At 38.9% G+C, this 26,270-nt stretch overlaps 1 protein-coding gene across 1 annotated transcript in view; it reads left to right on the top strand.

Moving 5' to 3' along the window:
• The window catches only part of LOC122275774 (ferredoxin-dependent glutamate synthase, chloroplastic), a 44,190-nt gene extending 18,881 nt beyond the window's left edge, over nt 1-25,309 (top strand). The window contains exons 13-33 of the mRNA XM_043085007.1: nt 8,536-8,693; nt 9,382-9,511; nt 10,619-10,677; nt 10,858-10,963; nt 11,680-11,776; nt 17,552-17,667; nt 17,786-17,983; nt 18,123-18,233; nt 18,489-18,728; nt 18,821-18,919; nt 20,182-20,277; nt 20,378-20,575; nt 20,682-20,756; nt 20,946-21,074; nt 21,161-21,259; nt 21,917-22,059; nt 22,192-22,285; nt 22,741-22,979; nt 23,071-23,149; nt 24,056-24,139; nt 24,772-25,309. Coding sequence (XP_042940941.1) covers nt 8,536-8,693; nt 9,382-9,511; nt 10,619-10,677; nt 10,858-10,963; nt 11,680-11,776; nt 17,552-17,667; nt 17,786-17,983; nt 18,123-18,233; nt 18,489-18,728; nt 18,821-18,919; nt 20,182-20,277; nt 20,378-20,575; nt 20,682-20,756; nt 20,946-21,074; nt 21,161-21,259; nt 21,917-22,059; nt 22,192-22,285; nt 22,741-22,979; nt 23,071-23,149; nt 24,056-24,139; nt 24,772-24,933 — 2,712 coding nt within the window. The 3' untranslated portion in view covers nt 24,934-25,309. The remainder of the gene's footprint in view (nt 1-8,535; nt 8,694-9,381; nt 9,512-10,618; nt 10,678-10,857; nt 10,964-11,679; nt 11,777-17,551; nt 17,668-17,785; nt 17,984-18,122; nt 18,234-18,488; nt 18,729-18,820; nt 18,920-20,181; nt 20,278-20,377; nt 20,576-20,681; nt 20,757-20,945; nt 21,075-21,160; nt 21,260-21,916; nt 22,060-22,191; nt 22,286-22,740; nt 22,980-23,070; nt 23,150-24,055; nt 24,140-24,771) is intronic.
• Nucleotides 25,310-26,270: the final 961 nt, after the last annotated feature.

The raw sequence follows: 26,270 nt of genomic DNA, 5'->3' as shown, positions 1-26,270 counted from the left end.
ATTTTTTTTATCCACGTAATTAGGTGAAGCCCAGGTACACAGGAAGTATACACGAAAAGCCTAATTACGAGCTAAATGCTGCGAAAAGCAGCATAAAAGTCATTAAAACTTGTTCCATTCAATACAATAAATGTAGCCCAAAGTAGCAATGTATGAAAGAAGAAGTCCTTAAACCCTTCCGGTGAGTGCTCCCTATCCTCGAAACAACAGCCATTCCTCTCATTCCATGTGCACCATATTAAGCATAGGGTCACCATCTTCCAAACAGCCGTGATTTTCCGGTTGCGCTGAATACCTCTCCAACATGACAATAAATCTATCACCCCCCTAGGCATGACCCATGCAATGCCAAGCCTTGTGAATATTTCAGCCTATACAGCCTTTACTACTTCATAGTGAAGAAGGAGGTGATTTGTTGATTCATTATCATGTTTGCACATGAAGCACCAATCTATTATGTAGAGGCCACACTTTCTCAGCTTCTCAATAGTCAATATTTTCCCATGAGAAGCCAGCCAGCAAAATAAAGCAACCTTAAGGGGAGCTTTACTCCTCCAAATGCACTTCCAAGGAAGGACATTCGGGGAGTGGGTCGACAATAACTTGTAGCGTGATTTGATTGAGAAGTTCTTGTTCCCCGTAGGTGTCCAAAGCAATCTTTCCTGGCCTCCTCCATGTAAATTCAGTGCATATAACCTGCTGTAAAAATCAGCAATGTCTTCCATCTCCCAATCCTGTACAGCAAATCTCACTGACCAATGAGTGGAATCAGAAGCCATTGAGGCATCCTTATATGACGCAATCCTATAAAGAGAAGGGAAAGTGTTATTCAAAGCAGTATTGCCACACCAAATGCTGTGCCAAAATCTGATTTGAGTACCCTTACCCACCTCGAATATGCAATTAACAAGTAAGTCATCCCAAACATTACGAATAAATTTCCAAACACCCATGCCATAAGCCCCTCTTAGTTCGTTAGAGCACTAACCTCCCATATGCTCCCGTACTTAATATCGATAATGTTCCTCCAGAGAGCATCTCCATCCCGATGATACCGTCATAATTCCTAAAATGGCCTTATTGAAGGTTCTCAATTTTTTGACTCCCAATCCGCCATAGGAAAAGGTGTGTAGACTTTATCCCACTTAATTAAATGGAATTTTTTCATGTCCTCTATGCCGCCCCACAAGAAATCATGAAAAATCTTCTCCAATCTGTTCGCCACTACTGCAGGCAAAGGAAATAAAGAAAGAAAGTATGTTGGGAGATTGGATAATGTGCTCTTAATTAATGTGCTCTTAGTTAATATGATTTTGGGAGTTTATTTCGGAATTTCTTATGGGGTGGTGTTGGTGAGGAAAAGAAGTTTCACTTGGTTAGTTGGAAGAAAGTTTGTCAACCATTGGATGGTGGTGGTTTGGGGATTAAAGATTTGAAGGTCTTCAATAAAGCTTTACTAGACAAATGGCTTTGGAGATATCATTTGGAAAGTGAAGCCCTATGGAAAAATGTGATAGATGTAAAGTATGGAAGTTTGAGGGGAGGTTGGTGTTCAAAAGCCTCTAGTGGAGCATATGGGGTGAGTTTGTGGAAATTTATTAGAAAAGGATGGGATTTTTTCTCTAATAATTTTAGATTGAAGGTTGGAAATGGTAAAAGAGTCCTCTTTTGGCATGATTTGTGGTGTGGGGATGCTGCTCTCAAGCTCTAATTTCCTGCCCTGTTCAGAATTGCAAGGGATCAAAATGCTGCTGTTTTTGATTCCTACTGTGGCAGCAATAATAAGGTTGTTTGGAATGTTATTTTCAAAAGGGATATTAATGATTGGGAAGCGGATGAAGTTCAGGCTTTGTTGGTTAAACTTTACAGTATAAAGCTGGTAACTGAAAGGGAGGATAGTATGGCATGGTTTTCTGCTGGAAATGCTAAGTTTTCAGTTTCTTCTTACTATAGAGTTATGTCAAGTCATGGTAGTTGTGTTTTCCCATGGAAAAGTATTTGGAAAGTGAAAGTTCCTCCCAAGGTTGCTTTTTTCTGTTGGGTGGCTTCTTTGGGCAAAGTTTTGACAACTGATAATCTTAGAAGGAGAGGACTGTTTATTTCTGATTGGTGTGTTATGTGCAAAAAGGATGGAGAATCTGTAAATCATCTTTTCCTTCACTGTGAAGTGTCTAGATTCTTGTGGGATGAGGTTCTGAGTTGGACAGGTTTGCATTGGGTGATGCCCAAAGATGTGGTGGATTTAATGGTAGGATGGAAGGGTTTGAAGGGCTGTAAGAAGGCGGCGTCTGTTTGGAAGATGATTCCTCCTTGTCTCATGTGGTGCTTGTGGATAGAAAGAAATAGGAGATGTTTTGAAGATAAAGAACGTACTTTGGAAGATCTTAGGGTTTTTTTCATGGGTACTTTGGGTTTTTGGGCGAAAGTTTATGTAATGGTGGATAATTTCCTGAACCTGTTTTAGTTTTCTGGTTTTTTTCTTTTTGTTTTCTGGAAGTTGTAGGTTTATCCTTTGTATACTTCCTATGTATTTGGGCTTATGCCTATTTCTTCAATAAGGGGGATTTGAAGAGGTGGAACTCAGAAGTTTTTGGGCATCTTAATGATCAAAAAAGGTCCCTTATGGAGGAGATAAAGGTCTTGGAGGAGAGGGAGGTGAGTGCACCTTTATCTGAAGAAGACTCCCGCAAGAAATTAGCTACCTCGTCGGAATTGGAAAGGGTGCTACTTATGGAGGAAATTTCATGGAGACAAAAGTCGAGAGCTCTTTGGCTGAAGGAAGGAGACCGTTGTACGAAATTCTTTCATCGGGTGGCCAATTCACACCGTAGGAATAATGCTATTGATGTGATTCAGGTGGAGGGCCAAGTTTTCTCTAATCATGTGGACATTAAGAACCACATTGTTAACTTTTATGAAACTCTATTCACAGAAAGTTTCAGGTGGCGGCCCAAATTGGATGGTATGCACTTTGAGACCATTGATCGCGCTAGTTCGGAATGGCTGGAGAGACCTTTTGAAGCTGATGAGGTTCTTCGGGTGCTTCGTGGGATGGCTAAGGACAAAGCACCGGGGCCGGATGGGTTCTCAATATAGCCTTCTATTATGAATGTTGGGATGTGCTGGGGGAGGATGTTTTGAAGGTTTTTCAGGAGCTATACTTTTTTGGTAAATTTGAAAAAAGTATTAATGCATCCTTTATTGCTCTAATCCCTAAGAAAGTTGGGGCAAGGGAGATGAAAGACTTTAGACCGATTAGCCTCATTAATGGTTTATACAAGATTATTGCAAAGGTGTTGGCCAATCGTATGAGCAAGGTTTTGAATAATATTATAACAAAACCCCAAAACGCGTTTGTAAAGGGGAGACAAATTCTGGATTCAGTTTTAATTGCCAATGAATGTTTGGATTGTAGACTCAAGGAGGGTAAACCAGGTCTCTTGTGTAAGCTGGACATGGAGAAGGCCTATGACCATGTAAATTGGGATTTTTTGTGCTACTTACTTGCGAGATGTGGTTTTGGGGAGAGATGGTTATCTTGGATTCAACATTGTATATCTACGGTCCGCTATTCGGTGTTGGTGAATGGAACACCGGAGGGATTCTTTACCAGCTCCAGGGGATTAAGACAAGGGGATCCCCTATCCCCTCTACTGTTTGTTTTTGTTATGGATGCTTTGAGTCGCATGTTGAGTGCAGCGGTTAGTGGAGGTTTTATTGCTGGTTTCTCGGTGGGAGGGCTTTCCATCTCTCACCTTTTATTTGCTGATGATACACTGCTGTTTTGTGAGCCTGACAGTGTTCATATGCAGTATTTGAGAGCTGTTTTGCTGTTCTTTGAAGTGGTTTCAGGTCTGAAGGTAAACCTTTCAAAGTCTGAAATGGTCCCTGTGGGTAGTGTGAACAATATTCAAGACTTGGCTTCTATATTGGGCTGTCAGTTTTCTTCTTTGCCTTTGCAATACCTTGGCCTTCCATTGGGGGCAGCGTTCAAGACTAAGTCTATTTAGGATGGAGTGATAGAAAAAATCGAAAGAAGACTGGCTGGATGGAAACGGTTATACCTATCCAAGGGTGGTAAATGGACTCTTATTAAGAGTACACTATCTAACCTCCCCACGTATTTTCTTTCCTTATTTCCGATACCCGCAAGTGTTGCTTCTCGCATCGAAAAAACCTTTCGCAACTTTCTTTGGGGAGGTATGGGGGACGAAGCTAGAATCCACCTTGTGGGTTGGGATAAAGTTTGTTCTCCAATTCAATGGGGGGGGTTTGGGAGTGCGTAATGTACGGGTATTCAACAAAGCACTATTGGGGAAATGGTTATGGAGGTATCATAGTGAAGGAGAGGGCTTGTGGAGAGAAGTGATAGAGGCTAAGTATGGGAGCCTAAGGGGGGGGGTGGTGCTCTAACGAAGTCAGGGGAGCACATGGAGTGGGCTTGTGGAAAAACATAAGAGCTGGCTGGGACAGATTTTCTCATTTTTTCAGATTTATAATTGGCAGCGGCAACAATGTTTCATTTTGGCATGATGTTTGGTGCGGGGACATGGCTCTTAAGCAGGCGTTTCCTATGCTTTACCAAATCGCATGCGACAAGGAGGCTGCTGCGGCTGATTTATTGACACGCTCTAATGGTGCTGTTCATTGGAATGTGATTTTTTCAAGAGCGGCTCAAGATTGGGAGCTGGACATGTTGTCTGGTTTTTTTGACTCTCTATATGCTACATCTTTTGGAAATGTGTTGAGGGATAGGCTGGTGTGGAAACCAAGTGGTAATAAAAAATTCTCGGTGAAGTGCTTTTATTCGGCCCTCTTGGGCCTACACCATGGTCATAGCTATTCTTGGAAAGCTATTTGGAAGTGCAAGGTACCTTCCAAAATTGCTTTCTTTGTCTGGACAACATCTATTGGGTGGATTCTTACCTCGGATAATTTGAGAAAACGTGGGTTCATTATTTCAGATTGGTGTTATATGTGTAAGTGTGATGGGGAATATGTTGATCATCTCTTATTACACTGTGAAGGAGCTCGGAGCTTATGGCATGATGTTTTTAGTAGGGTAGGGGTGGCATGGGTCATGCCTAGAAGTGTTAGGGATCTTATGTGCTGTTGGAAAGGTATACGGGGAAAGGCTCAAATCGCTGCTGTGTGGAAAATGATACCTCACTGCATTATGTGGTGTGTGTGGTTGGAGAGAAACAAGAGGTGTTTTGAAGATATGGAGCTCTCTATGGCTGAACTGAAACGTTTCTTTTACTGTACTCTGCTTTCCTGGGCTTCGGCCATTATTTGTAATACAGATGATCTCCATTTTTTGCTTGTAACCCTTACTAGTTCTTAGTTGTAACCTGGCTTGATCTTTGTATACCTCTCGTGTACTCAGGCTATGCCTCTTTTTGAATAATATTTACTTTTACCTATCAAAAAAAAAAAAAAAAAAAGTAAACTCTCTTCCAACTCGCCAATTTACATTCGATCTTCTTAACAATCCCATCCCACATAGCCTTGGATTTATAAGGGCCCCCCAAAGGAAGTCCAAGGTACTTCATGGGCAAGGATGACACTTTGCAGCCCATGATGGCAGCCAAGTCACTTAAAATTATTAACAGAACCAACCGGAAATATTTCAGATTTGGATAGATTCACCTTAAGAGCGGAGACAGCTTTGAAACAAAATAGGAGGGCTCTTAAGGAACAAATATGATTGGAGTCCAATTCACAGAAAATCAGCGTGTCATCGGCGAAAAGTAAGTGAGAGATTGATAGACTACCATCTGAGGAACCACCCATTGAGAAACCCGAGATGAAGCCCATATCCGCCATCCCTTTCAACATTTTACTCAAAACATCCATTACTAAAATGAATAGAAGAGGGGATAAAAGGGTCCCCTTGTCTCAAGCTGCGAGAGCTGTTAAAGAAGCCTTCGGGAGTGCTGTTAACCAAAATACAGAATCTAACTGTTGTGATACAATGTTTCACCCATTGACACCATCTTTCCCTAAATCCATATCTGCCAAGTATATACCCCAAGAAATCCCAATTTATATGGTCAAAGGCTTTCTCTACATCCAATTTACATAAGATACCTGGAATGCCGGCTCTGACTCTACTTTCCAAACATTCATTAGCGATGAGTACTGAGTTAGTATTCGCCTTCCTTTCCTAAAGACGTTTTGGGACTTCAAGATAATCTTCCCCAAGACTTCGCTCAACCGCTGGGCTAGGATTTTTAGAGATGATCTTGTAAACCCCACTCACCAAACTTATAGGACGGAAATCTTGCGCCTCCACCGACCTTGCCCTTATGGGAATAAGGGCAATAAAAGTGGCATAAGGCTTTTCTCAAATTTCATAAAAGAGTGAAATTCAAGAAAGACCTTCATGATGTCCTCCTTGACAATGTCCCAACTAGCTTGGAAGAAAGCTATTATGAAACCATCTGGGCCTGGCGCTTTGTCTTTATCCATCCATTTTTGCACACTAAGCACCTCCTCCTCTTCGAACGGTCTCTCCAACCAAGCCGCACTTGATTGATTGATAGAATAAAAAACCAGCCCATCTACCTTGGGTCTCTAATGATGTTGCTCCTTCATAAGCTTATCATAAAGGTGGACAATGTGATCCTTGATAGCGTCTCTGTCCAAAAGAACCCCCCTTTCCGAATGAAGAACCTTGATGGCATTGTTTCTTCAATGGGAATTAGCTATTCTGTAGAAAAATTTTGTGCTCATCCCCTTCCTTCAACCAAAGGCACGAGATTTTTGCCTCCAAGACGTCTCCTCCATAAGTGTTTTCAAGCTCAGCTACTACAACCATTTTCCTTGCCTTGTCATCATCCGAGAGGCCCCCATCCACCTCTTTTTCATCAAGACGCTGCAACTCATGAAAAAGATTATTCTGCTGGTCATTAATGTTCCCAAATACTTCCATGTTCCATTTTCTCAGATCATTTTTCAAGGATTTAATTTTCCCGGCTAAAACAAAACTAGGAGTGCTCGAGAATTGATATGAGGACCACCATGCTCTAATCTTGTCCATAAATCCATCTACCTTCAACCACATGCTCTCGAATTTAAAATATCTCCATCCCTCGTGGAGACCCCCTCAATCCAAAAGAGAGGAAAATGATCAGAACAAAGCCTAGGGAGTCGCCTTTGGCATAGGTTGGGAAAGTGGGCCTCCCAAGAGGGAGAGACAATGAATCTGTCCAGCCTAGACCAAGCCCTCCCGTTAGACTAGGTATAATCTCCCCAAGCTTAAGGTAGATCAACCAAATCCAGCTCGAAAATTAAAGCTGAGAAATCAGCCATGGCTAAACCTGAGCTAGAGTTCCCCAACCTTTCACTCGAAAATCGAGTGATGTTCAAATTATCTCCATACACCACAGGCCGTCCCACCAACTACACAAACCAGTGATATCATCCCAAAGAAGCTTTCTATAGCTATCATCATTGGGCCTGTATACTCCTACGAACCCCCACCCGAAACCATCTTCCACATTCATGAAAGAACAAGCTACCAAAAATTCTCCGATATGCTCCTCCACCAAATTTATTACTCTCTTATCCCACATCACTAAGATGCCCCCTGAAGCGCCCTTAGAAGTGAGGCTAGTCCATCCTGCATAAGAGCAATTCCGCAAGTTACTTATTACGTTCTTGTCAATAAACTTCAGTTTAGTCCCCCTACAAACAAATAACGTCTACCTTCCATTCCCTTATTAAGTTCTTCACTCTAAGGCGTTTGCTTAGGTCATTTAGTCTCCGAACATTCCATGAAAGGATCTTGGGCTTGGGATGTCGAGGTTCGCTCTGTCGTTGTGCCTCCCCCTACAAGCACTTCCTTCCCTTGCATTATAATTTATAGAGCAAGAAAGCCTCTTGAGCTCCCTTTCTTTTTTAGAGGCAGATCTGGCTATGAGGGGCTGTCCTGCTTCGATGGCTGTAAGGAGTGCTTTAAACTGATCCTCAAAACCCTTGCAGGAGATCCCTATGCAATGGCAAATTTCATCTACCTTCTTCAGGATCCAATCTGACTGTGAGCTAATCCATGGAGGTGCTGGAGGCAGAGAGCAAATAAGACTGGGTTCGTCCCCGGAATCCCCCAGTTAAAGGAAGCGATCTCTCCAGGCTCCTTGCAAACTAGTTGTAAATCAGACCCAATTAATGGCCCGTCATCCAAGGAGGACGCCCACCTAGCTTTTTCTCTCTGTACATCCTGATTGTTATTCTGTTCAGCAATTTTTGTTGATTAAGTTTATGTGGCTTTATAATCAGCAGTGGAAGTTGTATAAGCAATTTCCATCTTGACATAGATGGGGGTTCATTAATCTCTCTCATTCGTGCTTGTGATTGTATATCTGTCACGAAGATGCATGTGCTTATTTAGGTAGCTTGTGGTTGCAATATTATTGTTTCTTCTTGGGGATGTTTGTACTACTTTCATCTTCTCTTTCTTTAGGCATCCAAGACAACTGTTTTGAAGATTGATTTGGTTATTCTGAGTAACATGCTCTTTGCCTTTTCTTCCAGGAAGCAACTCGTCCTGCAGTTCCAATACTTCTTGCTGTTGGTGCTGTTCATCAGCATCTTATTCAGAATGGCTTGCGAATGTCAGCGTCTATTATAGTGGACACTGCTCAGTGCTTCAGCACCCATCAGTTTGCCTGTTTAATTGGATATGGTGCAAGGTCATTTTTCCTTGATATTTTTCTACATAGTGGTTTTTTTCACATTTTATAATGTTTCTGTTTATGCTGAAAAATATTGAAACTAATTTTCATATTACTTTCTTGAGGAAATATTTTGTTTGATCTGGTGCCAATTACTTCGGGATGCTTATCTTCTCTTTCACAAGGGGAATAAAATAAGATATTTACTGATATAGGCTCATTCACCTTCTGTTTTGTTTCAATTAGATAAATGACATTACGTAGGAAGTAAAAGAAGTCGTTTTGTATTATATATCAATTGTTGGAAACTTGAACCAGGTCCATATAAATGAAATGGTGTATTTTCAACAAATGTAGGAAAAGTTCCTTGAAAGTAAATCTATGTGATAAAGGGACAAGATTAGATTTCAGCATGTCTAGTAACTAATTTGATTCCCCATTATCGTAGAATATTGTACTTTTAAAAGGCTTCAAAATAGACTGTTGTATCATCAACTGTTGCTGTTTTACATGCATATCAGTAAGGATGTGTTGATGCTTGCCAAGAATTCTCATATGCCATCCACTAAAAACTTGACAATAGCTGTTTTATTAAGGGACTTCGGAGGGTTCTGCATCCATCTGTATTAGAATTCTTATTTTGCTTGTGCTGAACTTTATTATCCTGAAAATGCTCAACTCTGTAGCCCTGAAATTAATTTTTCAGTGCCATATGTCCGTATTTGGCATTGGAGACTTGCCGGCAGTGGCGTCTGAGTAATAAAACAGTAAACTTGATGAGGAATGGAAAGATGCCTACTGTAACGATTGAGCAGGCTCAAAAGAACTATTGCAAGGTCAGTATGTCAATATATGAAGTAATATTTTTGGATCTATACCAGCATGAGCAAGGGCAAGATGCCTATTGTAACAATTATAAGGAATACTTGGTGTATCATACATCCAGATTGTGTTTGTGGCCAAATTTAATTCAGGCACTCATGTTAAGTGTGTACAAAAAACGTGAGAAGAAATATTTAGTTAATTCTTGTAAAAGCCATCACAGTATTGGTTCTTATGCTGTTTATATTGGTTTTTTAAATTTGTTTTTGGTACTAATCTAATATGATGAGAGAAACCTTCTAAATAAAATTACCTGGGTTTGCAATAGGTAATCGCTGTCTTTCCTATGTATGTGGGTTGCACCCCAACACATTTTTAGTAATATTTTGTTGTCTTTATGTATCAAAAAGTAAAAAACAAGAAGGTAAAATACTTTTGTGAATCAAGAAAAACAATTTAGATAGCTGAAAGGATAATGCACCATGGGTTTGAAACGAGTTATGATTGTGTAGAAAAACCTGTTCGTTAGGTATTGGTTGAAAGTTGGTTTCACATAACAATGCAAGTTTAGATCTAAAATTAAAATTTATCCGAAAGATTAACGGATGTGGATACCTATAGTCAAAATTGAGGGTTTTTCAGAGGTGGATATACGAGTTACTGAATGTACACAATTACTAAAGCAATCTGGAACATAAGAAACTTGTTTATTGTCCAGCATATTAATACATAAGATGAAGATTACAGATGTTATGGTATAATTTAAAATTCTACAATTATCAAACTAATATACGGACTGAGAAGATACTAGTCGCACATGCACACTGATGCTGTGCGCACACACCCTCAATATTACGTTGAAGGACGCAGGGTTGAAGCATGTAAAGACTGAATATCTGGCATATTTATGGTGGTTTTTGACAGAAAATGTAATCAACATCCCTTCTTTTGACTTTTCTATAAAGTTTCTACGAATAGGGAAGTTTGATGGTTCCTTTTATTTTAAGACCATTATGTAATGACTTATCTACTTGTTTATCGATGGCTACAATGGGAAACATTAAATTCTTGGTCTATCCTATTCACTAGTAATTTATATTGACTGCTCCGTACCATTTTAGGCTGTTAAATCCGGTCTTCTCAAAATTCTTTCCAAAATGGGCATCTCATTGCTCTCAAGGTATGAACCGCTCCTTCATTACTGTTTTTTTAAGAATAAGTTCTATTGTTTCTGTATGAATTATTTTATGGTTACATTGTTTTCCACATTCTTTTTTTAATAGGCCCCTTTATGTTTTGCGTTTGTTATTTATGTTTTCTGATCATGGTGACAATCTAATTACCAGTTTCCGGTATCTAGTTATTGTGGTGCACAGATATTTGAGATTTATGGACTGGGGAAGGAGATTGTTGATCTTGCGTTTTGTGGGAGCGTTTCCAGTATTGGTGGATTAACTTTTGATGAGGTAAGAAACCCAGCTTAAATGAAGCACTTGGCCTTGAAATTCAACATATTTTTTTGGGGGGATTAGTTACTTCAACAGTCATATAGTAGAAGTGTCCAGGAAATTTATTTTTAAACAAATTTTATAGAACCCACTTAACTCACGAAAAGGTATTCTCTTCAGTAAAAACAAATGAATTCACTGCAGAATTAGATGAGTTTCACCTCAGTGAAAGATAAAATTGTATTGCTGTGAGTTTGGGCTTGAGCAAAGACTGCATTGTGAGCATATCTAATTCTCTTTGGGGAATGGGGAAACTGGATTGTTTAGGAGGTGATGAACTATTACAATTACTGTTAGAGCGGAGGTAGCTATAAGTTTCACAAAATTGTAATATAAAACTACTGTGAGTTTGCATGTGAGCATAAAGACAGAACTTAAAGCTATGTTTCTGGGAACTCACTTTCTTTGGAATTGGAGAACTGTAATAACTTGTTATTACTGCTATCAATTTGTTTTTAGTGTGTTAATTTGGGGCTTTATTTCTTTTGGCTACATGTCATTGTCACCTATTGAATTTCTCAGTTGGTTCGCCTAAGTTTCGCAGACAGTGGTTGGTTTGTACAGTGCAATTTCCTGAACTAATTATAATCTTTGAACTTATACATGATGGTGCATTGTACTGATGGTGTCTATGTCAATTAAATTCCATTTTTTGAAATCCTCCTTTTTTGCAGCTAGCAAGGGAGACTTTATCTTTTTGGGTGAAGGCTTTCTCTGAGGATACGGCTAAAAGACTAGAAAATTTTGGATTTATACAATTCAGACCAGGAGGTATAGCTTATTATCACTTTAATAGAACATGTTATACCATTCCAGAACTGATTCTAGCCATGCTATAATTAATACATGACCAAGTAAATGATAAGTAATACATAACCAAGAAAATTTTGGGTTTGTTTATTCTATTTATTTATTTATTTATTTTTTAAATCGGTAATCAAGAAGTTTTATTCATATTAATAGGCAAAGCCCAAGTACACAGGGAGTATGCATGAAAAGTACCTAACTAGAGTTTACAACTGAAAGTAGAAAGTCACGGACATTTAGTCCGTTACAAACAATGGCCCCCACACATGAAAACAATGTTTTAAAGAAAAAAACTTTCAGCTGCTCCATTGTTCTCTCGTGGCTTTCGAAGCTTCTATCATTTCGCTCTCACCAGATACACCAACACATACATATGGAGACCATTTTTTAGATTACTGCAACTTGTGTATTTCCTTGGAAACCTCTCCAGCATGCTAGAAATTCCACCAATCTACGAGGCATGACCCATGATAATCCAAGTCCTGTAAAAAAATCAGCCCACATGATCTTGGCCATCTCACAATATAGAAACAGATGGTCAACTGATTTATCATCTTTCTTACACATGCATCACCAGTCCAACACCATTATCTGACGTCTCCTTAGGTTATCTGTGGTGAGAATTTTGCCCCATGCTACCGTCCAAACAAAAAAAAAGGTTGATTTTGAAGGGGTTTCATCTACCAGATGGTCTTTCATGGGAATGTGGGCATGCCTGGGGTTGTTAAAACTTTGTGAAATGATTTGACCGTGAATTTACCTTTCTTGGAAGGGCTCCAAAACATCTAGTCCATAGTACCCTCGATCATACGCATGGAATACAGTGCCATATAGAACTCTTTGATAACCTTCAACTCCTAGTCTTGGGATGCCCTAGTGAAATCAACATTCTAGTGAGGGGATCCACTAGAAAAAGCCAAGAGATCCGCTATTGATGGCATGCATCCTTTGCTTGTGCGAGCTCAAATATGGTGGGGAAAGTGTCTTGGAGACTTCATTCACCACACCATTTATCATGCCAAAATCTGACATAAGAGCCATCACCCACTACAATGTGTGTATGTCTCTTGAAGGTCTCCCTACCCTTCCTAATGTATTTCCACAAACCCACCCCATGTGAGACTCGTACCTCATTCAAGCACCAACCACCTTATGATTCCCCAACCTACGCATCAATGATGGACTTCCACAGGGCCCCTCTTTCATGTTGATACCGCCAAAATCATTTACCCAATAGAGCTTGGTTGAACTTCATCAAGTTACGAATCCCCAATCCACCCCCAAAAAATGGACTGCAAACCATGGACCAATTGACCAAATGGAACTTGAACTCATCCCCTAAACCACTCCATAAAAAATCCCGTTTTAGCTTCTCAATACGGTTGGCAACCTTAGCTGGGAGCAGGAACAATGACAAAAAATAGGTGGGGAGGTTAGAAAGAGTACTTTTAATCAACGTGAGACTACCACCTTTCGATAGATACAACCTCTTCTGAGATGCTAACGTGCTCTTCACTTTTTCAATCACAACATCCCAAATCCAAATCTGCTCAGATTTAAAGGAAGCACCCAAGGGTAAGCCAAGATACTGAAGAGGTAGAGAAGATACCTTACATCCCAAGAGAGGAGCTACCGCTTCAGGAACATTCCCCATCGGTACCAATTCAGACTTTGAGAGATTAATTCTCAAACATGAAACAACTTCAAAACAAAGAAGAGGAGCCCTCAAAGATTGGATATACTCTAGGTTTATTCCACGTGTCATTAGCAAACAGTAGGTAAGAAAGATTAAAAGAGTTGCCATTCCCCACCGAGAAACTGTAGAGAAAACCACATTTCACAAGGCCTACAATCATCATACTGAGAGCTTCTATCAAACAATGGGAGGAATCAAAGAAACCCACAGGTGAACCATTCACCAAGATAGAGAAACAGAATATTGAGACGCAAAAATCTACCCATTTCAGCCATTTCTCTCCAAAACCGCATCTTGCAAGTAAATAAAGCAAGAATTTTCAATTAACATGATCATAGGCTTTTTTCATATCTAGTTTGTAAAGTAGCCCAGGTTCTCGAGATTTGAGTCGTCCATCCAGCACTTTATTTGCAATTAGAACCAAATCTAGAATTTGTCTGCCTTCGACAAATGCGTTTTGTGGCTTCGAGATTAACTTCTCCATCACCATACTCAATTGATTCGCTAGCACTTTTGAAAGAATCTAGTAGACCCCATTCACAAGGCTAAAGGGACGATAGTCTCGAACATTCGCTCACCCCACCTTTTTGGGAATGAGTGCTAGAAAGGTAGCATTGAGACTTTTTTCAAAGCTAACACACGTATAGAACTCTTGAAATACCAGCATAAGGTCACCCTTGATCTCTTCCCAACGTGTTTGGAAAAAACCCATGGTAAAACCATCAGGGCTGGGGCATTGTCACTAGCCATGCCTTGAACAACTTTGCATACCTCTTCTTCTTCAAAGGGCCTCTCGAGCCCCCTACACTGTTGATCTAGTGTTGAGAAAGTCAACCCATCTACTGTCGGTCTCCATGGTTGCTGTTTGGCTAGGAGATGTTCGTAATATTGTATAATGTAGTCCTTGATACTTGATTGATTCGAAGAACCTGCTCAATCTACCATCAATGTATCAATAGCGTTGTTTCTCCGATGTGAATTAGCCACCCTATGAAAGAACTTTGTGGACTTGTCTCCCTCCTTGAGCCATAGTGCCCTTAATTTCTGTCTCCAAGAGATCTCTTCTATCAATAATACTCGTTTAAGTTCAGTTACCACCTGACTCTTGCAAGTATTTTCGGATTCAGAGAGAGTTCTTGCCTCCTCCTCACCCTCCAAACCCTGTAATTCCTCCAAAAGGGAGCGTTGTTGTAGTAGTACATTGCTTAACAATTGTTCATTCCATTGCTTCAAATTGTGTTTAAGCGCCTTTAACTTTCTTGCCAATATGAAGCTTGGAGAGCCTTGGAAATCATAAGAGGACCACCATTGCTTGACCCTGTTTACAAAACCGTCAGAATTAAACCACATATTTTTGAATTTAAAATACCTTTTGCCTCCTTGGATGCCTCCACAGTCCAAGAGGATAGGGAAATGATCAGAGCATACTCTAGGAAGTTGTCTTTGAGTTACATCAGGAAAATGAACTTCCATTATGGAGTTAGCAAAAATCTATCAATTCTTGACCAAGATGGGAGTTCTCGAGTGTTGGACCTAGTAAATGTGCCTCCTGTTAGTGGGATATCCATAAGCGCCTGTTTTGAAATGAAATCAGAAAATTCCCCCATGGCATGTGTGATGTGAGATGTACCTGACCTTTCACTCGGGAAACCTGATACATTGAAATCACCCCCTATACAACTTGGTAACTCCCACCAACTAAGAAGTCCCACCAATTCTTCCGACAAAGATCTTATTTCTACGTCAATATTAGGCCGTAAACTCTTGCAAATGCCCATTGGAACCCATCTTCTATATTTACAAGAAGCAATCCACGGTGCAATCACCCACACATTCTTTTAATCTTTCCACCAACCTTTTATTGAACATGATAAGGACACCACCCGATGCTCCTTTAGAAGGCAGATACGACCTCCCCATGATGCCCTCTCCACAAACTTCGAACTATTTGCCTTGTAATTAATTCTAACTTGGCCTGCTCGTTTAGCCCCCTTATGTTCAAAGATATATTTTTTGGCTTCATATCAGAACTGTCGTCGCCCTTCCCTTAAGATGCCCTTAGCTAGAGCTCTGCCCCCATCCTTCATCGTTCATTGCCCATGTAAGTCTCTTGAGTTCTCTCTTTTTTTTTTCTTTTCTTTTCTTTTTTGGTCCAAATTAAGAGAGGGATCAGCTTTGGCTTGTGCATGTCCAGCTTCAATAACTGTGAGTAATTATTCATCTTCAAAACCCTAGCATGTAATCCCAACACAAGTTTGATCTTCATGGCTTTTTGAATTACCCAATCTGACACCCTTAGATGAAATGAGTTCAATGGAGTAGGTTCTGTCCCCTCAACAGATAACCTGCCCCTCACTGCATCCTCTCCATTTGTAGACTCAAATACTACTAGAGCCCCTTCCATGGCAACCTCCTCTGAGTTACCCAGGCTTCCCACACTGTCAGGGTCAACAGATAGGGATTTTGGGCAACTAAGAGGTTTCCGGTGACTTTATTGGTTTTTGGGCATCTGAGGAAAGTTCTGTCAGCCCAGAGGTCGCCGCTGGCATGTTCTGTGACTTCTCATAGTGTTGCAACCCTCCTAGCAACGCTCTAGTTCTCGCCTCGCAGAATCCTACGGTAACTTAACAGTTGCTGGCATCGGTGACTTTGCTTTCACGACCGTGATGGCGGGAGGCAACCCGACAGGTCCGTTGCACCCTTTTGTGCCTCTCCACTGACCATTGGCCATCCCATTGACACGGGATCTAGTTGTGTAGCCTCCTCAAGTCGCAAACTCACTTCAAACGCAAGATTTCTGGTGTAGGGGTTACCGAAGTTAGCCCTTGAAGTTGCTGGCGATGAGCTGTTGGTGTTGGGCCATTGCCCCAACAGCTCATCGCTGGCAACGGAATAGTCCTCACTGGCTCTTTTTGGGCTGCTGCCATTGTTGAGTCAACATCTCACTGGGCCCAGCTGAGGACGTGGAGCCCTTTTCAAAGGAAGGCCCGGTCCTTTTAAGATGCCATCTCATTTTGGGTTGGGCTTGGCATGTCGGGCCCAAGCCCAAGCCCACGCCCACTCTCATTTTACCTTTATCCAACCCTAATTTCAGCCTTGACCCAGACCTAGATTGGCCCAGGCCTATGCCCAGCCTAAGAATTAAATCCCAGTCCACCCTACCTATAAGTGCTTTGACAACCTTCTTCAAACAACATAGCTCCTCATTCAGCCCAAAGAGTACCTTCTGTCCCTTACTTTCTCTTGCACAGGCATCGAACAGACCACCTTCAACTATTTCAGGTATAGAGTTTGGATCAACCCTCCCTTCTAGAGAACACTCCCCTGTTACCTATTTCTTTTTGTCCTTTTCTCCATTTTGTGACACCATAGCTTGTCCCGTACCGCCATGTACTCCCCCCCCCCTACTTCCTACACTACCACCCAATGCAACCTCGGCGTACATCCTAGTTTGATCTCCCACCTATTTCCTCTTCCCACCACTGGAACCTTGGAGAGGGAAGATAGAGCATGCTTCATCTCCATGGACAGATTTTTCCACCCGTCCTTCCGTCCCTGCCGGGAACACAAGCAGGCCTCGACGCCCATTACCACCCTATTCAGTGACTTCCAAGTAGCGTCCAAAGGCATTAGAATGCCGGTGAGCAACTATTGCCAAAGACCCAACCCAAAAAGTCTTGAAAAAATCCTACCTTCCCTCCGAAAGGGAGCATTCTTCTACCGTGTTTGCCGGCCAACGAGCGCTAGAAAGGCTGAATACCAACTCCTTGGTAACCTTCCTGCCTCTTTCAGTAATACAGAAGAAATTTCCCCCCTCTAATGATAATACAAAAACCTTGGTTTCTATTAATAAGTGCTTTAAATAGCCCATCTTGAACCAGAAATATTGCAGACCCAGTAAATGCTAATGGGATGATGATTTCAGTGTAGATCACAGAGAGAAAATAAAAAATGTACAGGGAGAGAGGGAGAGGGAGAGAGAGAGAGAGAGAGAGTTCTGAAGCCTATTTGCTCTTACTTCATTTTATTTTATTTTTTGTTAGGGGAGTATCATGGAAACAACCCTGAGATGTCAAAATTACTCCACAAAGCCGTTCGCCAAAAGAGTGAAAGTTCCTTTTCAGTTTATCAGCAACATTTGGCCAACCGACCTGTCAATGTGAGTTCTGCCTAGTCATCTATTGTTTTCTCATTGATATTTTTTATTTATTTATTTATTTTTTAAAATCTACATTCTGTTGTCATATAAAGTTTACTGGTCTTGTTGTTTGGCATAGGTTCTTCGTGATCTTCTCGAGTTCAAAAGTGATCGTACCCCAATTCCTGTGGGAAAGGTTGAACCTGCTGTATCTGTTGTTCAGCGGTTTTGCACCGGCGGGATGTCACTTGGAGCAATTTCAAGAGAAACTCATGAAGCAATTGCCATTGCAATGAATAGATTAGGTGGAAGATCAAACTCTGGAGAAGGTGGTGAGGTAGTTTGCTCTTTCTTTAAGTTGGTTGTAATGCACAACCATTTTCAAACATTTAATTTTTTATATCCACTCTTAGTTCCATCTGTAAAGTTGAGACATATTTGGAGATTGTGATATGCTTGGTATATTTGACGTCTAGGATCCCATACGCTGGAGACCACTTACAGATGTTGTTGACGGGTATTCACCAACACTGCCTCATCTCAAGGGTCTTCAAAATGGGGATACAGCTACAAGTGCTATCAAGCAGGTCACTTCATTAAACTTCTGCTTCAGAAAAAGTTCATAACTTCATGTTTTCCACAATCTCTAACTATATTTTTCAGTGTTTATCACTGTGGTCCAACATCTGCATAGTTGTGTTTATTCGATGATTAGAGAGAAAGTGATGATCTTTTAATCATAATCATAAGGCTGTTCTTTCTTGATGAATTTGTTAGGAGTTTAGCTTCCAACTAAGCATTTAAATATTGTTACTCTACTGAAGTCACTGCATCATCTTCAGGTTGCTTCAGGACGTTTTGGGGTCACTCCAACATTCTTGGTCAATGCTGATCAATTAGAAATCAAAATTGCACAAGGTGCAAAGCCTGGTGAAGGTGGTCAGCTGCCGGGGAAGAAAGTTAGTGCATATATTGCAAGGTTGAGAAATTCTAAACCTGGGGTACCACTGATTTCTCCACCACCACACCATGACATTTATTCTATAGAGGATCTTGCACAATTGATCTTTGACCTTCATCAGGTGATTATCAGTTGCATAAATCTGAATATTTTTTAAGAATGAGATACTTAGCACTCTGATCAAAATGATAACTAATCTTTGCTGAATAAAAGGTTAATCCTAAGGCTAAGGTTTCAGTAAAGTTAGTGGCAGAAGCTGGAATTGGCACTGTTGCTTCTGGGGTTTCAAAGGGTAATGCTGATATTATACAGGTATATAGATTGTCATCTTTGCATTTTAAGCAGTGAGCTATCTTACATTTCTGCAGCATAGTTTCTCCATTCTATATCTCATTATGGAGATGTCAGAAACTTGTGTGTTCCTTCGGACTATGTTACAGACAGTATGCTAGTAGCATGGTAACCCAGTTGCATATGGGAGCTGAGTTTGTAAAGGGAGTTCTATATTGGTCTTTAATTTATTTATTTATTTTTTTAAACTAAATGTTATATATTGATCTATGGCTTCTTATTTTGTTAACTAAGAAAACCATGCTCTAGTATTCTTTTGCTTGTTTTCTTTGGTTCGCCACCCCTCCCTTAAATGCTTGAAAGATAATGGGTAACTGCCCCATTCTAAATTTTTCCTTTCTAATGTATGTATAGAATACTAATAAAAAAATGTATGTATAGAATCGTCAAAGGAAAATAATAACGAGAAGAAAAAGAGAAATAATATTACCTCTTGATCATCATAACAAGACAGCTTGCGATAATGTGCTAGCCACATCACAATGAAGTAAGAGATGATCTCTTTGCTGAAGATTATAATGGGATTTAATCAGTCTTGCAACTTATGTTTGAATTTAAGCATCTTAGGGTATATTTGAGATGAGATGAGAAATTCTCAAAATTTCTCACAATTTCCATTCCAAACATCACTTAAACACAAACACTTTTCAATTTTAACTTTTTCATCTAATCATTACCTAACCATTATAACTTTTACATACCTAAAAACAAAACTCAGAAATCAATACAACGTTTTCAAACTTTCAAAATAAAAATAATTTTAAAAAATTATATTCAGACAATTTTTTAAATTTATAATATATTTATTCAAAGTTTTCTCTCTCCTTTCCCAAAACCCAATAAAACATTTTATAACTCAAACCATTTCACTACTATTCACAGAATTATGAGATATTCCAAGTGTCCAAATGAGCCCTTAGGCTTTTACCACGAGTAACTAGAAATCCTTTAGTTTGGAATAAGCCTTCTAACTAAATGCATATATTCGTTTACATATGAAACCATTTTTTTATTATGTTGGACAACATCTTGTATGTTTATGTTTACATTTTAAACATTTTCTGAAAGTATGTTACTGAAGATGTTGAAAGAAGTTTAATTTGACTTTCAAGCTGAAAATCCTATCTTCTTTGCTCAGTGAAAATTCAAAGGTCACGGTTAATATTTCTTACCTTTTCTTTCCCAATTTGGTATGTTACCAACAACTCTCATTTGCCTTGCAGATATCAGGGCATGATGGTGGAACTGGAGCCAGCCCCATAAGTTCCATCAAGCATGCTGGTGGTCCTTGGGAACTTGGACTTACAGAATCTCACCAGGTTACTATTTGACACGCATGAGATATGCAGAGGCAGTTACTTCTTTTGATTTTATTTGTAGAGACTGTATATGCTATTTAATTATTGATGCCCTCTCCAGACACTCATCCAAAATGGGCTCAGGGAAAGGGTTATTCTCAGAGTTGATGGTGGCTTCAAAAGTGGAGTTGATGTCCTACTGGCTGCAGCTATGGGTGCTGATGAGTATGGGTTTGGTTCTGTGGCAATGATTGCTACTGGATGTGTGATGGCTCGCATTTGCCACACAAATAACTGCCCAGTTGGTGTTGCTAGTCAGGTAAGGCTAATCTGTTAGTTTGATTTCATTATTTCCTGTGATCTTTCCAAATAGAGTTTGGTTTGCATTTGTTTTGTCCATTTTTTTAACGCACATTTTACTTCAGAGAGAAGAATTACGAGCTAGGTTCCCTGGTGTGCCTGGTGATCTTGTCAACTTCTTTTTATATGTTGCTGAAGAGGTAATCCATCTGCCTTTTCATTTTTCCCCTGATGAGATTTGTCTTCCATCTTTATGGTCCTTGTGGATCCATTCTTTATCACTGCAGAATCTTCTCTCTATTGTGACCACCATTGTTTTTGTTAAATCCATCAAGGTCCATTTTCTTCTAGCCTTTTTCATGTACTTTTTACTTTTAAAAAATGGCCAGGTAAGAGGCATGTTGGCACAGTTGGGATATGAGAAGTTGGACGATATAATTGGTCGGACAGATTTATTAAGACCACGAGATATCTCTCTGATGAAAACTCAGCATTTGGATCTCAGTGTTATTCTCTCTGTATGTATATATTTAATGTATAATATTTTTGACCATGTGTGGTTTCTCTCCTTTGAAAATAAGAGTACTTTATCATTTGTCTTCAGAATGTTGGGTTACCAAAATGGAGCAGTACCGAAATCAGGAATCAGGGTGTTCATAGTAATGGTCCTGTTCTGGATGATATTTTACTAGCAGATCCAGAGGTAACGACTATTGATGTTAATGGTACTTTCAACACAACACATTGAGTGTTTGTTTATTGGTATTATTGCTACTTAGTTTTTAAATCAAACTTCTGTTAGGAAAAAAATGGCAAAGTAGGACTCAAGAAAAATATATTTTTTCTGTAACTTAGGAGTCAAATTGAGGGATTGGACATTAAAGCACAGGAGATTCACAATGGACCATCAATTGATATACAGTGTAGGTTGCATATCAACTGTCCTACTTCTACGAAAAAACGTAGATAAAATCATTGCTAAAACTAAACTTACCTATTTGAGACCTTATTTTTCTAAAGCAGCATACATATTATAGATAAAATATTAGTTTAGGCTTAATCATAGTCATTTTCCTACATATGAAATGAAAGCCGCAAACTTATTAGAGAAAATTAGTAATTTAAGACTCAAAATCATCAGAAGCCTAATCCTTCAAACATGATTTGTTGAAGTTGATATTTGATTTAGATTTTGTTACATTTGACTCTTTGGAGGTGAAGGAGCTTGATTGTTGTTGATTCTTAAGAATATGAAACAAAAATGACATGTTGGTTAATGCCAATTTAGCGAAAAACATTAATTCTGTGTTTTGCTACCTGCCACAAACATAAGATTATTATTATTATTTTTTACATGCAGATATCGGATGCAATTGAGAATGAAAAAGTGGTAAACAAGACCATAAAGATATACAATGTTGATCGTGCTGTTTGTGGGCGCATAGCAGGGGTAATTGCAAAGAAGTATGGTGACACTGGCTTCGCTGGGCAATTGAGCATTACGTAAGTTTTTTTTAATAGTTAATTGAACATAACATAAGTTGCGGGTTTGACATAGCAAGTATTAATAACTGAAAGGGTGCATATGGCAATCGCTTTTGTTGAAAAGTAATCAGTTTTCTTCAATATTCTCAGATTTACAGGGAGTGCGGGGCAGTCATTTGCATGCTTTTTGACTCCTGGAATGAATATTCGGCTGGTGGGAGAGGCTAATGATTATGTGGGAAAGGTTGGTTGATCAAACCTTTGCCTCCGTTACTACTTGAGAAGTTGAAGGTTTTACTTGAAACCCAATCAAGTGACATGGTTGAGTTATTATTTTTTGAGACTTTTAGTTCATGACTTGAGCAATATTGTAATCCAATTACTTATAAAAAGAAAATATTGTAATCCAATTGAGTTTGGGTTACGTTCTACTTGCCAAAGAAATCTTAACTGGGCTACATCGACATGGCAGTTAGTTTGCTATTCTTGAAGTGACACAGTTCATTAGACAGCCAACAAATTGTTTTTCACCCAAAAAGTTGTGCTTACCTTCTCTTTCTTCTACTTAATTAAAGTTTGGGATAATATTAGAGCTAAGCATAATACCGAGTTGAGCTATTTCAAATTTGGCTGATTTGCTGTACTAACCCTGTTGGCCCAATGAGTCACAAAATCTGACACTAACATATATGTTACAAGGGTATTGCTGGAGGTGAGTTGGTTGTAACTCCTGTTGATGATACTGGTTTCTGCCCCGAAGATGCAACCATTGTAGGGAATACTTGTTTGTATGGGGCAACTGGTGGTCAGATCTTTGTTAGAGGGAAAGCTGGAGAGCGATTTGCTGTTAGAAACTCTCTTGCTCAAGCAGTAGTGGAGGGCACTGGAGACCATTGTTGTGAGTACATGACGGGCGGTTGTGTGGTTGTTCTTGGAAAGTGAGTAACGCCTCTATAGCTGGCATATTTTTCTTTATACCGAAGCAAATTGAAGAGAATGGGATTTGAATCTAAATTTAACTTGTGACAGAGTGGGTAGGAATGTAGCTGCTGGAATGACTGGGGGTTTGGCATACATTCTTGATGAGGACAACACTCTCCTCCCCAAGGTTTGTGTTTTTTTTATTGCAGCCCTTCATGGGAATCACTGTGCAGTTAAAAAATTGTCGAGTTGCCTTTTTTATTTTGATTTTTCTTTTTCTCTGTTGCTGCTAGCAGTTCAATTTTCATCTTAATTTATTGTGCGTCTGCTGAGCCAATTATTTAATAATGGTGACTGGACTATTTGGGACTTGGCCCGGCAAAATAAAATGCTCTCTTGAGGATTTGCATATCTATTAAAAGGTCATACTTCAATTAGGGATGAGATTCCCACTTATAATTTGCCATCTTTTTGGCGCCTAGAGAAGTCAGAGATGCATTGTGTGGCATTAATCAACGAGTTTTGCTACATACAAGCACAGTCGCGCACTAATCTGTGTACTAACACTGATTTATTCATACTTAAAATTTAAATTAACATTGTTTTCAATAAAATCTACTTTTTGACCAATCACATCATATTGGTGCACAGATTAGTGCACAATTGTGCTTGCAACTTTACTTTTCCTTAATCAACACCTAAAAATGACATGGAATTACATGGCATTTTTAATTAATTAGGGTACTGGGTTTCCTTAACTTATAATGACATGGCATGCATATGAAAGGTGATCGGTTTACTAATTTAATTCCTACTCAAGTTTTTCCGGGGTGTTTATTTCATGCCTCATTACTTATCGAGAAAAATATGACAACTTTCTGAGCTTGTGTGAGGGTGCTACACCTCATATTACTTTGACACTGTTATATATGGAACCGTAGGTGGCTATATTTAATAAAAATCCCTTTTCTTTCCCTTCGCCTCTTAAATGCTTGGGTGTACCTTTTTTTTTTAAAAAAAAAAAAAAAGGAATAATAATTTTCAGTTTGCCCCCCTTTTCCAGCTTAGACCATTATGATTATTTCACTGACAGGTGAATAAAGAAATTGTGAAGATCCAAAGATTGACTGCCCCCGTTGGGCAGATGCAGCTGAAGAGCCTTATTGAGGCCCATGTTGTAAGTGCACTTAATGAACTCCAAGCTAGCATGCACCCACACAACACACTGCAGAGGCGCACACTAATGAAAAAGTTCTGATAGTTTCATATCTTTGCATTTATGCCTGAGACTTACCTCTCAAGGTTATGTTGGCACACTAGCTGGGAGATCTTCATGATATCTTGGGTTGATTACAAAATTAGTCCATGGTTTTTATCCTGTTTGTAAATAACTCCATCGATTTCAATTTTCTACAATTTACTCCCAAGTGTGCAAACTTCTGCTATAATCCGACTGTCCATCTCCCAGGTGATGTTGCAATGTGGCATTTATAGAGCCATGTCTTGAGTCTAATTGGTTGTCACGTAGTAACTCTGCTGTTAGATGACTCAACCGGAGATAGGCGGAAGGATTTAATTGCAAAGTTAGCGTACCTTGGGAGTAAATTGTAAAAATCGAAATCGAGGTGATGATTTGCAAGCGGGTTAAAACCCAGGAACTAATTTTGTAATTAATCCTAATATATTCTTATAAAGGTGCACATCGAATTACTTGTATTTTCCTTTTAAGATCCCGTGTGGAGCTCTCACTAGATGCATTTTTTATTTTATTACTGAAACTTAATCATTTAATTTAACTGATCTGTGAAGGGAAAAACCGGGAGCAGTAAAGGTTCTGCTATTTTGAAGGAGTGGGACACATATCTGCCACTCTTTTGGCAGCTGGTTCCGCCTAGTGAAGAAGACAGCCCAGAGGCTTGTGCCGACTACGAGAAAACAACTCCCGGGCAAGTGAGTCTGCAATCTGCGTAGGATAATTGATTCAGCAGTACACTGAAGCCCGCACTTTGATCTATGGAAAGATGGAAACTGCTTCTAGCCTGTACAGCTCAAATAGGAGATGGATGTTTTAAGTTGTAAATCGGTACCAATTACTAGGATAGAGGAATGCCTTACCATATACCTTGGGTGGAATTTCTTTCTTTAAAAATAAAAAATCGCAGATTGGTATTTCCAGAAGTTGGAGACCCTGATCTCGTTGAGAAGCATTCACCTTCGATCAATGTATAAGTTGTATAGCGATTCTGAAAAATGTCATAAATTCAAATCATGATTGTCATGGGTTGCTATTGCCGATCATCATATCTATTTGTTTAATTAATTCAGGTTGAGCATTTCTTCACACTAATTTTATTTTTTGTATGGTGTATATAAAATTTGCAATGATCTGATTTATGGTTTCCATGACTACAACATGTATTTAGATCTATATATATATAATATATATATATCTAAATAAATTGTTATTTAAATTATTATGAATTCTTTTATTTTTAGTTATTTCTGTCAGGTGAAAATATACTTACAGTTTCAACAAAATTTATTGCCTTCCCCTATATAATAATAAAATATTATTAAAAATTAAATTAATATTAAAAAAAGTATTATTAAATGTCAATAATAATTATATTATAATTAAATTAATATAAAAAAGTATTAATAAATATTAATAGTAATTATATTCTAATGAAATTAATATTAAAAAAGTATTATTAAATGTTAATAGTAATTATATTCTAATTTAATTAATATTAAATGTTAATAATAATTATACTCTAAATGTTAAATGTTAATTATATTCTAATTAATTGGATTTATTTGTTTATAATATGAAATTAATATTTTAATGTTTGATGAATAAATAGTAGTTTTTCATCTTTAGCCAACCATGGTCGCAAAAGTCTAAATTATTTTAAATTTGTCTAATCTAATGTGAATGATTTTTGAGTCAAATTATGTAAAATTTAACTAAGCATCTCATTTGGCCAAGCCAATAAGGATGCTTTTAAAGACTTCAAAAATATCCTTACCAATACCTGCACATTCTTTTCTACCATATCCCCAACTATAGTGGCACTTAGGGCGGTAAAATGAACAAGCTATTCGATAAGCAGTTTGAATTCAATTCGATTAAACTTGAATTTGACTCGAACCAAATATTAAATGGGTTGTTTATAGACACAGAATTAGGATCGATTATTAAATGATACAAACTTATATAAAGTTTGATCAACTTGAAAGATGTTCGTGAACAAACTCATATGAAGCTCGATTCGACTCGTATATTTATACATATATAATGCAATATA

This window comes from Carya illinoinensis, chromosome 9 (genome assembly GCF_018687715.1).
Source record: "Carya illinoinensis cultivar Pawnee chromosome 9, C.illinoinensisPawnee_v1, whole genome shotgun sequence".
Lineage (NCBI taxonomy): Eukaryota > Viridiplantae > Streptophyta > Magnoliopsida > Fagales > Juglandaceae > Carya > Carya illinoinensis.
The sequence above is the reverse complement of the archived record's forward strand: the minus strand, read 5'-3'. Positions and strand labels throughout refer to the sequence as shown.